Here is a 17637-nt window from a genome sequence, read left to right on the forward strand (position 1 = left end):
TGAATTGGATCTTTTGAACCGGATCACATGTTCAATCGATGCATGATTTGATCCATTTCACTAAATACAATCGATGCTTTCATGAATCGACTTGATTTGGTTCAAGAGTTGAACTTATTGACTCAGTGTTCCAGTTTCAGTAGAACTGCCCAGAAAATCGTCACTAAATGATGATTTTAATATAATCCACAAGTTGTATGGGCCACTTTTAAGATCATTTTATGGTGCTTTTGTTTTAAGTTAAAGTCATTTAATTTAGATTAACATGATTTTGAATAAACGGCATCCCTCCTTTAAAAAATGGCATAAAACAAAATATGCTGTTTTTGTTTGACCTCTTCAATCTCTATAGTCCCAATCTGTACGTTGTTCTTACTATGATACGTTCACTTTCTCTCATTGTACACGCTTGCACACAAAGGTGTGGAGCAGGTGGTAACGGCCTTATCTCGGCCTGTTGGCAGACTTTGTGTTTGTGACGTGTGCATTCATGGACAAATTATTTGCACAGCATTACTCATTTTTAATGTCTGCGGCAAACAGGAATTCCAGAGAGACACAGAAGCAATTTTACCTGAGAGGAAATGGTTTTATATGCGCGTTTCACAATGCATTCCTATTCGAATAGGAATAAAGAAAAGGATGGAAACGGAACCACTCCAGACGATTTCAAAACAGTGTTACGTAATAAGCGACGACCATAGAGACTGAGGGAGAGGAAAGGAGGAGGAAGGTAAACTGAGAAATAAACAGGCTCTTGGAGTGAAAGCATTCACTAAAGCTGTTCCCAGACCATCGATCACTTTCCACAAACTCCCTGTAACGCTGTGAGGTTGCGACACGTTTTTTATGAATTGTGAAATGGCTTTGCTTTTATGATGGGATGAATTCCCATCTTTTTATTGCAGTTGTAAACTGAACTGTGATATGATATCAGATAACAGGTTTATTTACACCTCAAAAAAGTTGTTACGTATGCTAGAAATACTGGTAACTGGTTTTATGAAAGTCAAAAACTTTTTATATGACCGAATAACCTGACTATGGTTACACCAATAATAGTAATTTTTAAGGTTAAATAAGCACCTTATGGCAAGAACAGACTTTCATCTGGAAAGAAGATTTTCATCTGGCGGATGATAAACACACCAGATAAAACTGCATAGAATTACACTGTTGGCGAGACCTGAGTCATACCTCATGACTTAAGGGTGGGCTTGTTTGACTTTTCGCTTGAAAGCAGCCACCTAGCATCCAGCATACCTTAGAAACCGGATAACAATGCAGTAAAAACTAATCAGCAAACCTCAGCAACCATATAATGCCCTGGTAACCATTCATAGCTTTGTGCACCACTCACATTTACTCTACCTGCACATTACAGGTGCTTTACACTATGTCAGCGTTGAGGAAGCTCCTTTGAACCTGAAAAGTTATTCAGTATTTTTAAATTGAGTATACTATAAACTACAAACAAAATAGTACATTAAAGTAATTAAGCAATGTATATATTTTTAAAAGTAAAAATATAATATACAGTGTGTATAAAATCAGATAATTAGTTTATCCAACTTTATATGCATACTTACAGTGTAGTATATCACTTTGATATTTAGGTGATGTATAAAGTGCTATTAGCTTCCTGGTTGCTTGTATGTTCACAAAATGTAAACTGTATTATTGCTTAGCTCTACTGCTAACTGTGGCTATAAGGCTGTTAAAGAGATTGTTCACCCAAAAATTAGTTTCTTTCAAAAGAAGATATTTTGAACAATGTTTGTAGGCAAAAAGTTGATTATAGCCAATTACTTGGCAATATGTTTTTTTTCATGGCTACCTTTATTTGTTTGGTTACACACATTGTTTAAAACATCTTATTTATTTTGACACTTGGCAGAAGAAAGAAACTTTTTTTAAATGACGTGAAGGTGAGCAAATGATGACAGAATTTTCATTTTGGTGTACATTATTGCAAATTATATATATGGAAAACGTCATAATTGTGTATAAAGCTGCTTTAAAGCAATTTGTATTGTCAAAAGTGCTATTCACATAATTTATTTATTCATGCTTTAGTGCTGGTTTGGATATGTAACCGGTGTAATGGTTATAACGTAAAATTATTATTATTATTTTAATTCTTGAATCATTTTCCCAAGCTCATTTTTCAGAAATAGTAATGTCATATTTTGATCTGTAGGGGGAGCACTGAAGCTATAATCTGAGTATGGGCCCTGAGGAGCTGCCAGACCTTATGGACACGGTATGAATTTGTGCATATGTGTGTCTGTCTGAGGAAAGAACCATATGTGTGTTAATTATGTAGCATTGCGGTTTGTTCTCTCACTCATTACACCCAGATGTCGAGCACTCCTCCTCCCTCTCCTCGTCCTGCATGTTCCTCGTTCTCACCTCCTCACTGCTTTCCTCCGGTCGTGACCTTGCGGTCCCCTGCCACTCGTCACCTGGTTCAGCTCGACCCCTGGAGGAGACACAGCTGGGAACCTGGAGCTGTGGCACAGGGATATCCACCCAATGACACACGCAGGTAAAAAACACATTTAACTTTTGTGACGCTTTAGAATGGTGCGCTCTAGAAAAAAAAAACTCGAAACTGTGGCTAATTTGACTTTATCTGTACTGACATGTATTGATCATGATGGCTAAACTTTTATGTAATTTTTGTGTAGTTAAAACATCATAGAATTCATTTGTAAAATTATAAATATTATAAGTCTTTACTATTTTTTACAGTACAGTTTAATGTATCCTTGCTGAGTTAAAGTGTTAATTTCTTCAAAAACAAAATCTTAGGGACCCCAATGTTTTATTAATTGTGTAATATAAACTTCATATGTTCTTTCCAGCAAACCCACTAAACTAAATTATTATAAATTATAATTATGCTCACTAAAAATGAACGGTTAACCCTGTAGAATTTCAATTTCACAGTTTATTTTATGTATAATTATTATTATTTATTTATTTTTTTACAATAGTCTTTTACAATAGTCAATAGTGCTTCCTTTTTTACAAAAGGAAGCACTAGTTGCATCAGAATTGTACTACATATGTATAAATTAATTAAAAAATACACATAAATATATAGGCTTCCTGGTATTTGGTTTTAGTCTGCTTTTATTCCTCGCTGTGCTGTATTACCCATTCTCTCCCAACACATTCGTCCATGGCTGTCCTGATATAGGGCCTCTACTGTGTCACTCTGTGGACTATTATTGTGAGATCACCACCAGCCAGTGCCAATGTACTCAGTGAGGAGACAGAGAAAGAGACACACACAGATAAGAACACACACAGAAATACATAGGTCTCTCCAGTAAGGATCCAACATTGCACTGCATCGCGGGTCATTTTCAGATTAGCGTTAAAGCTGTCAACTTTAAATCGTCCAAGAGAAGAGGAAAGAGTGAGATTGACATTTTTAAATCTAAAATGTTATGAGTTTGTATGCGTGTGTTTACATATGTGTAGGTTTGTTTATGTTGTTGCAAATGTCCTGTAGAACTTATCATTTGTGGCACTTTGTAATGATAGTTATCAGACAACAGGACAAAAACAAGTCTGACCTTCAATTAGTTATCTTGTTGTATCATGTTACGGAATAGCAATGTATGTGAATTTAATATTCATTCTCCATCTTCTTAGTGTGAGTCTTGAAGATCTGGACCCGGATGAGATGTCCTTAGTGCTAAATGGTGCACTGAGGTCAAAAAGAGCTCGAGAAGCCCGCAGGTCTGTCACTCAAGCGTCCCTGACGTCACTTACTGAGGAGGAAGTTGGAGCAGAGAATCAGGAACATCACCGATCAGCGCTGGAGGTCAGAACACACACACAGCTTCTGTGAGCTACATTACTACTACATACTTACAGCTAGTAGCCACCTTCTGAGCCTGCTGAAATTAAGATGGAGCATCAAGGTATTTCACTGTTGGAAAATTGCACAACAAACAACTAAATGAAGAGTTTTAGCCTCTGTTTTTGTACCTTACTTGGAAATAACTAGACATTAAGTTAAGGACTTCATATTCTTATATCCATTCTTGCACTGCTGTTCAAAAGTTTGAGGTCAGTAAGATTGCTATTACTTGCTTGCTTATTTATAATAAATTATATTTAGAAATAAATACTTAGTGATGCATGAAATTGTTCGAAAGTGGTAATTCTTTTGTGTTTTCAAATAAATGATTTTCATGGTCATAAAAAAATGTTTCATCATTTTAAAACTATCAAGCAAAAATATAATGTTAAAACCACTATACATAAAGGAGCACAGGTTTTTTCAGTATAGTGATAACGAATGGTTCTTGAACACCAAATTAGCATATTAGAAGGATTTTTGAAGGTCTGTGTAATGACTACCGATTATATAATAGTAGTGAATATGAAATAATTTACCTTTAATTAGATCACTGCTTTGTAAATCTGTCCTTCAGGAGCAGTCCAATCAGATGCATGGCTGCAGTGTCTCCGCCCCCAGCCTGTGTATGATGCAGCAGATGCCTAGAAGCTCCGCCCCTCGCCCGCGCTCCTACTGCCATGGTCAGTTCCGTGGGTTTGGGGTTTCCAGCTTGTTCGCAATTCAATTCAAACGAAACCATTCATTTATATTTCCTGTGTGTTTCTTTCCCTCGCTTTTAAATGTTACATTACTGTTCAGTTTTCCCCCTAAAAATAAGTGTTCAAATATTTTGTTGCCTATGCTTCTGACTTATGACAGTTCTGCATGGCTCTGAAATTGAAACCGATATTAAGACAGCATTACGTCATGTGCAATCCAAGTTCTGTTTCCTCAAATCAATGAGAACACTTTTCTTGTCTTGTTCGTTGTGATCTAGAGAATGTTTCATACCAGACTGGAGGATCATCTCACAGGTACGTCTCAGTCCTGGACAGTTTTTTAATTATAAATTTTACCATATTCAGTTGTACATATCCATACTTTAAATTTCTGATACAGTATAGACAACGAGTTTGCTGCTCTGGGCTGGGACATAGACAGAGGGCAAATAAAGGCTGAGGGGCACGAAAACAAAGGGGACGCCTCAGGAAATCGCCTGGAGAGAACACTGAGCTTCCTGCGCAAGATGACTGCTAAAAGCAAGGTAGGGGCCCAGCTTCCTGTCCACTCCTGTGCTTACTGTGTCAAAAGGCAAACCTACGTTGACGACCAGTAGCCTATCATTTCTGGTTGGCTGTTACTTTAATCATTATTTTAGTCATCAGACGTGAAGTGTTAGCAGCTGCATATGGCATATTGCTTGTTTTTGTTCAAGAAAGAGAGGGCACTGTAGTGAAACTGAAAGACAGTCCCATTCCAGTCCAACAGAGGGCAGAGTGAGGCAGGCTTGCTGAACAGGAAACTGGATAATTAAGCAAAAACTCTGCGTCTCCCTCCTCCACTTGTTCTCTGTAAAAATGTACTCTCTGCTAATAATACTCGCTCTATACTTTTATTAAGCTCTCAACTGAAATTCCACAGCTTGGTTTGTGCTCAGCTTCAGACTGTCATGAATCACAGGAGCCTGGCAAACACTGACTCACTTTGTAGTCAGCTAAAATTTCTCAGAAAGTGCCACAGAGTCTGCAGGTTTGACATTTCATCAAAGCCATAATCATTGCTTTTATTAAATTTAGATGTGTTGCGTGCCTTTTTGTGTTTGAGAGACAGCCTTTCTGCTCTAGAACGCAAAAGATATTTTGAAGAATGTTGGTAACTATTAACAGGTAAATATATAATAACATTATATGGACGAAAAGGCAAAGACGTATCTAAAATACTGTGTATTATGTTGCACAAAATTTTGAGGGTGAACTATGTCTTCAGGTTTTAATTAATTGATGTGATATATGGGGCTGGTATAAGAAACACTCTCTGAATCATCAGAAAGTACTGTACAACATTAGTTGTAGAGTGATATGCAATATTATTGGGAAACCTATATGACAGAATGAATAAATCCCCTTTTGTAGTTATTGTAAGAATGGATGGCAATCAAAATACTGTCTTTGACCCAGTTCACTACTATGACACATGAGGAAGCAGGATTTTATGGTCGAGTGATGACAGGTCTGAAGATGACATTGTTTTTGAATCAGTATCGCGGAGCTCGTGAAACAAAGTCCTCGTTTATTCCCATTAGTGTTAGTCATGTTCATAGACTGTCAAATCTTTAGAAGTCTGCTTCAAAGTAAAAAACAAAGTAATTATGAGAACATTAACTTAGAATTCCTAAAGAGATTTGATTTTTGTTTTTAACTGCATAGCCATTTAAAAGTAAGTGATTTTTCTTTTTTTGTTTTTTGAAAAAAATATAGTTGTAGCAGTAATATATTTAAAATTATTAAAAATTATAGTATTTAAAAAGTATATAAAAAGCTGAATTTTCAGTAGTGTGTGTATGTGTGTGTATATATATATATATATATATATATAGTTTATGTTTTCATTTTCCCATTGCAGACATATATAAAATATTAACGTTTTTATTATTTGCAGTTAGAGGAAATTAAGTCGCAGTTTTGGATGAAAGATGCAATTACCTTTTTTATTATTTATTTATGCCTGACAAGGAAATAGGCTTTCATTTATAGTTTCCCATGTGTCGGTTCAAACCAATATAAACTTATAAGGCCAAACTCTTTACTGAGTTATCGTTTAAACTCTTATCATCACAGCTAAAGGTCTGTTTGAATCGCGGGTCTTTCCATGACATCACGCCACTAAAAATCACACACGCTTTCTGTGTAGATCTTGAGGGAGCGTCGACAGAATTGGCACTCGTGATTAGTCGTCCACTTTAGGGAATAAGATTTTCATGCCAGGCCCGCAGGCTCCAACACAAACAGTCCAGCAAAAGATGGGAGGATTTTTATGAGACAGCCTCTTTCTTTATAAAGCAAGCTGGAGCGTTTGCTTAAATAGTCTCGTCTTGTTCCTAAATAGTTTTTCAAAACCACATTACCAAATTTATTGTACAGTCTATAGTACAGGCTTCTCTCTAAATATGTGTTATTAGTAACACGCTTCTGTCAGAGGTTTTGATAAAAAAAGTTTTTCTGAATTATATGGTCATGTGTTTGATAGATCACAACCATATGATCAGCTGGGAAGCACAGACGTTCATGTGACTAGACTTCCTTGGACGCGCTTTCTGCTTCTCTCTCTCTCTCTCTCTCCCTTTCTCTCTCTCTTTCTCTCTCTCTCTTTCTCTCTCTCTCTCTCTCTCTCTCTCTCCTTTTTCTCTCTCTTTCTCTCTCTCTCTCTCTCTCTCTCTCTCTCTCTCTCTCTCTCTCTCTCTCTCTCTCTCTCTCTCTCTCTCTCTCTCTCTCTCTCTCTCCTCTCTCTCTCTCTCTCTCTCTCTCTCTCTCTCTCTCTCTCTCTCTCTCTCTCTCTCTCTCTCTCTCTCTCTCTCTCTCTCTCTCTCTCTCTCTCTCTCTCTCTCTCTCTCTCTCTCTCTCTCTCTCTCTCTCTCTCTCTCTCTCTCTCTCTCTCTCTCTCTCCCTTCTCTCTCTCTCTCTCTCTACCAGTTCCAGAATCTTACATGCGTGTACCCACACAAGGGTCCAGTCAGCTGTTTGAAGCCTGATCTGACCCTATACACACACAAGGAAGAAGCTTGTGAAAGGACAGACCACAGGCACAAACTAAAAGCAGCATGACCGGGTTTGTATTTAACTCCGTCAGCCTTTAGGTATTAATTCTTTACCGTTGAGAGGAAACTTTTGGATTGTAATTTTTAGCTTTTAAAAGTGATTTGAAAACTTAAAGATAACGATTCATCCTATTATAAAACATATTATTTGTAGAGAAAGCTGTGCAGCAAATATAATATGGTAATCATGTATAATAAAGCTCTTTCTCGTTGAGTGGGACCACCACAGTGCAGGCGTGTGTGTGTGTGTGTGTGTGTGTGTGTGTGATGATTATTAGCTGCAAAGTAAACAGTCTGGCAGAGTCATCTCATCGTCTGGCCTATTTCCTCCTCCCATTATCTTTAACTCTCAGCCGTCCCCTCTGTTTTCCTTGATCGTTCAGTTGCTCTTTCTGTCCCTCCACTTTTAAACTCGCATAACTTTCTCTTTTCTGTGCCACTTTACATTTACTTCTTAACGGATGAACGAATGAGCATTAAACATTACCATCTTCCTTTTTTTAACACAGCGCCATAAAATGCATTTAATAAAAAGGAAATTACCCGGCGAGTGGACACCTGCTCTTGAAATATTACTGTCAGGATTTTTTACTGGCAGTCATTTTTCAACAACTGTGTCTCCCCTCACTGTTGGCTGTTTGCTGCACTGCTTACTCCAAGCAGTTGGGAGACTCATAAAAAAGAGCCTTAGGGTGGAGCACAGGGCCTTTTTTGAGGTTATAAAGCCTTTGCACTTGTTTGGCAGCTCAACAACTGGAGCAAACATCTGTGAAACATGTCAGCAGGAGCCCCTCCCACATATATATATTTCATATATATATATATATATATATATAAAAAGACAAAACTGTTACGCTGAATGACATTTTAGTGGCTCTTTTCTGTAAATCAGAGAAATATTTGTATTTTTTGCTCAGAAAATCTTTTTATATTTACCCCCTTAAAAAAGTTTTTTCATTGACGGGGCAACAAGAACAAAATATAGCTTATTAATTCTATGATTGATGCTGCATCTCACTTAGCCAAAATTAGAACTACACTCATGAATACAAATGTGCACACACACACACACACACACATTCACCTTAAGGCATCACGTTGTGTTGTGTGACACAATCTGTGCTGAATGACAGGCCTCGTGGGCCTCAGCCTCCAGAACCTGGTCATTATCTCTGCAAAAACACACAGACACACACAGTCCTCACTATAACTCCGACTGTCATAAACATGCACAGAAAAACACATTTTCCCTTCTGCCGCAGAAAGCAGCTCTGAAGAGAGCCTCCTCTATAGAGTGGTAACCCACAGCAACGCTCCCTCTCTCTTTCTCTTTCATTCTCTCTCTTTCTATCCATCTATTTCAGTGTAGAGTCATGGCCACATCTAACACCCACTATCATTGTAACTATCAGCTTCAGTATAATGCAAATTAATTCAAAATGCATACAACACATAAATGAGCTCCGTTTCTTAGATCTTTTAATCTATAGCTATGTAAAAGCACAAAAGAACCTGTTTGCTGGATCAGAAGACTCTGAGATCCAGCGGTTTCGTTAAATTATCAACTTAGATGTTTAGATGTCTTAGATGTTTCTCTTAAAACAGGATGAAATTTTCAAGTTACATTGAGAGCAAATGTATGCATAAATGTATATTTGAGTTCATATAGAAATTTCTGGCACAAAATGACATTTTACTAAAGAGCAAAAGCTGAAAAGCAGCAGACAAGCTTTCAGTTTGTTCTCCATTTAAATCTAATTCTCGAAATGTATTGTTTGTTTATAAAAATTTGTTTTATTCTGTTCAACTGAATAAACAGTTTAACCCTAATATTTGTTTAATATCTTTTGCCTCCAATGTAGTCTATCTGAGCTTATTATTATTATTTTTTATTGTTGTTATTATTATTATTATTATTATTATTATTATTATTATTATTATTATTATTATTATTATTATTTAGATTTGAAAAGAATTATGCAATGGAAAAATATAAAAGTTGCAGATTTAAAAAAATTAAAAAGCAATTGTTTGAAATTAATAGGTTATTTATTTATTTGTTTGTTTATGTATTTCCTAAATTTATAAAAAGTCATTTGTAAAACGGCAAAAATAGCTTAATTAAGCTGTAATCAAATAATCAAAAATCAATGTAATCAAAATAGCAAAAAATAAATTAGAGATAACATAAATATATCTATATAAATTTGTATTTCTATTTTTTTTAAAAACATTGAAAGCAATTGTAAAAAAGGCAAAAACAAGTAGAAAGTGGAATATAATTTTAAAGCAAAAAATTGTATGCATGTATTATTTGTTTATATTTATTTTTTCAAATATGTTGAAAGCCGTTGTGAAATTGTTTTTTTAAATAAACTGAAAGTAATTAAGTGAAAGCAAAAAATATATAGCAAGTTAGAGATATGAGGTATTATTTTATAATTGATGTATTATTTATTTATTTATTTTCTGAGATCAAATTAATTATGAATAAAAAGTTTGGCCTATTAGATCAGTGAGTGTAGTCCGTGTACTTGTTGAACCAGCACTGATTATGAAGTGGCATCTCACTTATTTTGAATTTGTTAGCATAGCTTGCAGCGACTGCTCCAGTAACATCAGCATTATCCGAGTACGGAGGCAGCCCTCCAATACTTACTGAAGAGAGAGAGTATTCATCATTATCGATTTGGTCAGGAGTGCTGCAGGGGCTGAAATCTGACTGCTAATAAACAACGTAGCTGGTCCCATGCCACATATGTTATTAACAACACAAGGAAGAAAGCTTGTGTGCATGAAATTAAAGAAATCGTGAGTAAGAGGGAGAAGGAGAACAAGTGTTGAAACACTTGTGTGGAAGTCCGCCCACAGTGCAATCTGTCCTTCCTCAGAGACAGTGAACCAAAGAGCAAGCAAGAGAGAAAGAGAGAAGAGCTCGTGGATTTCATAGAAAGAGACGTCATATACTCATTTTCTGTCAGAATAGTGATGGTGATGGGTGGAGGGATGGCTTTTTGAGAGGTGAATAGTGATGTAACTTGATTTTTTTACTAAAGGTCCACAAGCATAGTACATTAAGGTTTTTGAGAATTTATATAACCAACTAATTTAATAAAACCTCTTTATTCCAACACGAGCTGGCTTTGGTGTAACGGTCGAAACATTTTTAACAAATAAAATTCATGGTGTACAGTTATAAACAATGCTAATCTAAGTGCTTTCATTTATACTATAGAAAAAGTGTTTTTTTTTTTAAATATCTATTGTATGTGTGTGTTTATATAGCTTTGTATGTGTGTGTATATATATATATATATATATATATATATATATATATATATATATATATATATATATATATATATATATATATATATATATATATATTATAGACAGTGCACACAAATATATTATGTAAACAAAAAAGTATTTAATATAAATTTTATTCAAACTTATTTAATAATAGACCTATTTTACAGAATTTATATATATATATATATATATATATATATATATATATATATATATATATATATATATATATATAATCTCAACTCTCGACCCCAGCAAATCTAACTCTCTTATCTGTTCCACAACCAGATTATGTAGACCAGATTATGTCGTCTGAGCTACAGTCAGTATTGTTTGATGAATCTAAAATGACTGGATGGGACAGTACATCTGTTGCAAGATTTGACCTGCTTTAATCTTGCTTTAATCTGCTGAGAGATTTGTCTAGCTTTAAACCATGCAACATATTTAAAAAAGAAAAAAGGAAAAACATTCAACCAGTCTTTTGCATGCTTCTGTGAGTGTGCCCGTATGGTATAAAAAACCCAAACCTTGCCGCCCACTGTAAACTTTCCAGGCTCCCCTCATAACCCAGCCAAAGTCTAAGTACACTGTTGGCATGGCGACAGATGTGGCCAAGGCGGGAAAAGAATCTCCCCTCCTCTCCCTTCGGCTCTCTTCCCAAAAGAAAACGTCCACCATTTTCTGCCTTTCCGAAGCACAGAGGTAATCTGCAGAGGTGTGTGGAGAGCCGCTCTAATACCGCAGCGTTTACAGATATCGGATGCATACTCACCAGTCTTATTTATATGTTGTAACTAAATGTCTTCATTATTAAATGTTCATTTGCATAATAAATTAACTATCCATCGTTTCATTTTCATTTAAGATAGTAATTAGTCTGATTTCACTGAAGGGTGTTTTCCGTCTTTCTTGCGCAGACCACAAGCTTTCCGAACATTAGTCTTAGCTGCTACTAGTGGTACAGTCCTCTCTGAGAAATGCTGAATAGGTGTTAGTGCTGAAGTTGACGTCATTGTACAGCCACCGGGTTTGAGAGGCTCCAGTGCTGTTGTTGCTTTAGGGCCATCATTACATCATGACAGATGGTGGCATCTATTGTACTTAAACCACACAGATGTCTCCAACTTGTGACAGGCCTAATATTAATATGCAGATTTTTTTTTTTAGCATTTTGCATAGACTTAAACTGACTGGTGTCGCCATAGCTATTAATAATCTACTATGGGTGTAACACTCACAAAAATGACCATGAAAATTCTATATTTAGAAATGCACATGATTGTTATTGCATTTATTATTATTATTGTTGTTATTGTTATTGACACATGATTGCTGATATGTGAGCATGTCAGTTTTACAGTTTAAGTTAATACTTGTGTTTTTCCTTGACTTATTTAGAAATATTAAGATAAGGCATTAAGATAAGAGACAAAATACCACTCATTTTAATTAAACCATACAGTGATTATGTGCTGTTAAGCGGTCTGAGATACAGTCATCTCGCGCTTCCTGAACGAGGCAACACCGCTTCACTAAAGGGGAGGAGAGAAATAAAGAGAGAGAGAGAGAGAAAGAGAGAGAGAGAGAGAAGGAGAGAGAGAGAGGCTTATTTCCCTCAAAGTTACCGCACCGCGCTGTTCTGTGAATGTATCCTGCCTTTTAAAAACGCTGCTATTAGACATAAACGGCGCCAAAGGAAACTTTCATCTTAATTAATGGGATATACATATGGTTTTGCCGTAAGAAGATTCGTTTTTCGTTGTACTGAAGACGATTAGAATATCGCAATGTCTCGAGTAGCGGATTTGTCGAAACTTCGCCAGGAGAGGATGAGAGAAATCAGTCAGAGGGTAAGTGAAACGACGCGACCTCGAGGACTATCCGTGTTTAAACTATAACCTCTCAAGAATGATAACTATTCAGACCTTCTGTTTGAATGTTTGACTTTTATATTTGTTCGCCGTGCTTCATAGGGGATTTTTTAGCGTTTACGGGGACTATACGTTGTAAGTCGATTCGGTTCTTTTCAATCCAACTTTTTTTGTATTTTGATAATACATATCGTTTTAATACATGCGTTGTTTCGGTGCAAAAGCAGTGAAACACTACTTGTGTTTTTGTGACTATAAAAATACATCAGCTATCAGCATACAGGTTGTATATAAATCAAGGAAATATGATGCAATCTTAGGTATGTCGCAAAGGCAGCACAGAAAGTTTAAGGCTGCTCATATGCTGCATTTATATTTGCACAGAAGCCAAGCAGCATCAGATCTACTTCTGAGAAGTTAAGGTGGGGTGCAGCTGGGTTAAACTTTAATGCAGCTTTTATGTGTTTACACGCAATTTGAAGCGGCACTGAGCAGTCTTAGCTCTAGAGACACCTTGAGTAAGGGGTTGTGCGTTTGCTTTTGGCACTGAATGTGCACCTTTTTTTGTCCAATTATTAGCTTCAGTACGAGTTTGAGTTGTGTAGGTGTTACTGAGTGGGAATGTTGAACAACAGACTGTGTGTGTGCGCGCACAGAGAAAAATTCAAGAGAAGGAGAGCCAAAAGAGAGGTTGCCATAGAAATAGCACTCAGTTAAAGCATCAATTCCAGGTTCACGTCCGAAGGCAAGATTTTTTAAACAGTGAGATGTGTTATTGCTCACACGTACACGCATACACCATCTCACCGCCTCTTCTTCTGTTAAATGGTGATGTCATAGGTCAAACTGATGCCTAACATCAGTTTAAGCATTTTCAATGTAACCAAGAACAGCGGCCAAGGCCTTTCCTAGAATTTCTAAATTGATATAATCCACCAGTCTATGACCCTTTGGTGTTATTTGCGAAATCCAGTCCCATCAGCAACCCAAGAGCAGTTGCCACACTATGCGGGGTAAGTTGTCACATGGAACCCGGTATTAAAAGCAATTCACAAAATTCTAAAAATACAAAAATGTACACCGTTTCTCTCTAATTAAACAAAAACTTACACTCTCTGTGACAGTTAGCCACAGTGTCCCGAGTATTTCCGTCAACAATCCACATCAGTCGACTGCTACTGTCCTGTATTGTAGTTTGCTTTTGTGTAAAAATGTTTGCGAAGAATGTCAGTGTCAACTAATCAAGTCATGGTTCCCCATAGGCCGGCTGTATCCAGGCCATCGGGCCACAGCAGGCTGAACTAAATCTGGAGCTGGGACTATTCGAACTAGAGCACCGACGTTAAGTCCTGCCAGTCTCAGCCCATTTCCTTGACGGGAGATGACACCAAACTTTAGACAAGCTCGTTGAACTCAGACAACAATGTGCTCAGGGCACATAGCGCTCGTGCTTTTGCACAGAAAGTTTGATTCAATGTCAACTTGCAAGTGAACTACGACCACGGAGGTTGTTTTCGTTTCGCACGCTCGAATAAATTTCAGTAGCCTGACATTATTTTTATAAACGCAGACTTCCACAGAGTCATAGTGTCGCTAAACCACATGGGTTGTTCTCAGATTTAGCATGAACTATTGCGACTTCCCAAATCTTCAGAGATGATCGCATATACACACAGCAAACAATGCAGAAACATTCTGGAGGGGCTGGTTTTGAGCAGACTAGGTCATTTTAGATTTTGTAATTTGATAGCAATATCCTGCAGGTTGTGGACCGCTATAGACACACACACTTAACACACTAACCGGTTTTTAATACATTTTCTCTTGCTTACTTCCAACACATGTCCGTGTTCCTATGGCAACCTTTACTCATGCATCGTGCAGATTAGAAAGAGGAAGTGCTCTCTCATTATTTCCTGCTTTGCATGTCAACAGAGAAGCCAATTTTCAGAATAAGCGATCGCAAAACAGGGTCCGGTGTCTTCAGAGATGGGAAAAAATGAGACAATTTTTCATCAGAATTCAGCTGACATTTCAAATTCATTTTTAGAATCACTCGTCCACACGTTTAGCTTTCTCTTTCCTTTATTTTAGCAAATTAACCCGTAATAAAACGTACGTAAAAGAGGAAGACGGTCAGCCTGTGCTGAGTAAAGCTTCAGTACTAATGCTTATGATCAAGAACATTGCAGAAGTACACATTTGATGGGTTAAACTGAGTTTATAGAGTTGCACTGGTAATTGAACTAAATTAATGCCTGAACTTATTAAATTTGCCTAATTTAAAGATGTGTTTTTGAGCTGTAAATGCCATATAATTACTTTGGAGCCACTGGACAATTATTTCACGACAGTGGGGATTGGCGATGGCACCACAAAAACAGACACGGTCTTAAAGTAAACTCTAGCAAATATCCTGTCGGCATGTGAGCGTCAAAGGCAGCAGAACATATAAATGGGGAATATTTCATTACACTATGGAGGATGTTTTGCTAGTTGCCATTTCAAAATATAACACAGCTGAGCTGGTTCGCTAAAAATAATCTTTTCTATGCTGTACCAGTGAGCAAAAATGGCAGGGTTAAAACTAATACAGAAACTATTACGACTGTTAGAAACTATTTTCGAAAATGGAAAACAAGCTGATATAAAATATAAATGTTAGTTGGATAAATGAGCTGGAATTTAAAACTGTTGCTTTGGTAACTCTTTTGACAACTTTTAAACTCAAATAAGTTTAAGTAGTAGTGGCATTACCAAAACTAAAATAAAAATAAACTGTAAAAATAAAAAGTATTATTCTAACACCTGCCTCCATTAAATGCCAATGCACATCAATTGGCCAATTAGCAGATTGGTTGAAAAAAAAAAACTCTCAGAGAGTGAAAGAGAGAACAGAAAAAAGAAGCAAACTAAGCATGTACCCAGCAAAGACACACAAATAGATGAAGTAAATCTCAGAAATGAGAGCCATTGTTTGCTCATGTGACTTTTTATAGTGGCTGATAGGGTTCATTTGTCTTTCCCTCAAAGGCTGATAAGCAAAGATTACCCAGTTCACAGGCATGACTGTGCTGTATGTTTTCATGATGAAATCTTTTACCAGTGAAAACAGGCTTTCTAGACATTCAATATGGCCATTGTTGTAAGTATGTGTTCTTCCGAAACGGTGTCGCAAGTTCTCTTTTCGGTTGTCGGTTGTTTCCCTGAACTCAGCCTGTACCAGTTCGGCAGATGAATCGGTTACACAATAGAAACCGAGCTGCAATAGTGTCATCATTGTCCGTTTGTGTGAGTGTCGATTGTTCTTTGACCAGCTCGACGTTTGTTTGATTGTTGGGTTTTTTTCGTACACCGATAATATACTAATTCTACTCTGTCGGGATGTTTTAAATATAAACGTATATAATGATGCCGGATATGATTTATTCTGTTTTTGTGTTTCGATTAGAATAAAGAGAAGGAGCGCATGAGGGAGCGGGAGAGAGAAGCCAGAGAGCGAGAGGCGCGCTACAGTAATGGCCACCTCTTCAACTCTCTCACCGTGTCTGGAACCACGCTCTGCTCGGCCTGCAACAAGAGCATCACAGCTAAGGAGGCCCTCAGCTGCCCGAGTGAGTCACACACACATATACATCACACTCAGAATTCACAAAGTGCACCGGTAATCCTGTCCGCCAAGTTTAAGCAAATAATTGCGATTTAGCAGTTGCTAGGCTTTTGCCAGTCTGGGGGGCATTTACACAGCACCATTTTCAACCAAATATGGAAAACGTTTTATACATTCGTTCACACGACAATAGCATTTTTGGGGTCTGAAAGCACAAGGTTTTGATAACGGTTTCAAAGCGCAAGATTTTGGGTTGGTGCCAATATATCCTTGTGGGCAGCGTGCTGACGCATAGCGGCATTGCACTACGGGCGTCCCGAGTTTGATTCCTGGCTCGTGGACCTTTCCTGATCCCACCCCCTCTCTCTCCCACTTCACTTCCTGTTATTACGCAACTGTCCTATTAAATAAATAACTAAATAAAACGCCCATAAATAACTAAATAAAAACAAAGTACTGGATTTTGAAAATAGTACTATTATCATCTCTGTAAACATTAATTTGTGATATTGTTGATATTGTTATACACATGCGTATAATAACGTGCATGCAGTGACATCGCCAACTACTGGTCTCGCATGAATAATACTGCATTTTTATTTTCAAACAAGCTGGTGTTTGCTCCATCAGTGATGATAGGATGTTGTGGATGTTTGTTGCCATGTGTTTTACTGAGGTGTTCTGGGCAGCTTTAGCATGTGGCTATGTACTTGCATCTTTTTGCATGCTCTTATTCGGTTGCTAAGGTGTTGAAAGGCCTGCTGGTCTAAAAAGCTGATTCCTGAGTCTAAAGCAGAGGTAGGCAACTTTCTTCCTGGAGTGCCAGAACCGACATTACCTGCCCCCTTGTCTATAGGATATTTTAGTTTTTTTCCCTCATCTGTTCACATTGTTATTTTAAATGTGGCCGATATCAGATTTAAAGTGTGAATGGGCAAAAGACGATGCAGACGGGTCTTCCGGGTTTTCACAACAAAATCCACCCAATTGCTTCTCAAAACTAATCCAAAACTAATCCAATCATGTTCAGGGGGATAAATATTGCTTTAGTGGGGTCACATCAATCCACAAAGTTGAAAAACAATCCACGGCAACAGTAGAGAAAGTATCCCAATTCCACAGGAAAACTGTGGATTTGGCAACACATATGCCGTGTGCTGTCATACAG

General features: G+C 37.1%; 1 protein-coding gene across 9 annotated transcripts in view; it reads left to right on the forward strand.

Annotated features, from left to right (window-relative positions):
* arhgef1a (Rho guanine nucleotide exchange factor (GEF) 1a) overlaps window positions 1–17637 on the forward strand; it is a 37797-nt gene that overhangs the window by 4194 nt on the left and 15966 nt on the right. For 5 of the 9 annotated variants that reach the window (XM_043217712.1, XM_043217714.1, XM_043217713.1 and 2 more), the window contains exons 2-8: window positions 2201–2263; window positions 2361–2548; window positions 3667–3838; window positions 4455–4560; window positions 4857–4893; window positions 4979–5123; window positions 16311–16473. In XM_043217712.1, the coding sequence (XP_043073647.1) occupies window positions 2228–2263; window positions 2361–2548; window positions 3667–3838; window positions 4455–4560; window positions 4857–4893; window positions 4979–5123; window positions 16311–16473 (847 nt within the window). In that variant the 5' untranslated portion in view covers window positions 2201–2227. Of the gene's footprint in view, window positions 1–2200; window positions 2264–2360; window positions 2549–3278; window positions 3428–3666; window positions 3839–4454; window positions 4561–4856; window positions 4894–4978; window positions 5124–12577; window positions 12839–16310; window positions 16474–17637 lie in introns of those variants that run through there. The other 4 variants (XM_043217718.1, XM_043217719.1, XM_043217720.1 and 1 more) reach the window with 2 other exon arrangements.

The sequence above is a fragment of the Puntigrus tetrazona genome, chromosome 19 (assembly GCF_018831695.1).
Source record: "Puntigrus tetrazona isolate hp1 chromosome 19, ASM1883169v1, whole genome shotgun sequence".
NCBI lineage: Eukaryota > Metazoa > Chordata > Actinopteri > Cypriniformes > Cyprinidae > Puntigrus > Puntigrus tetrazona.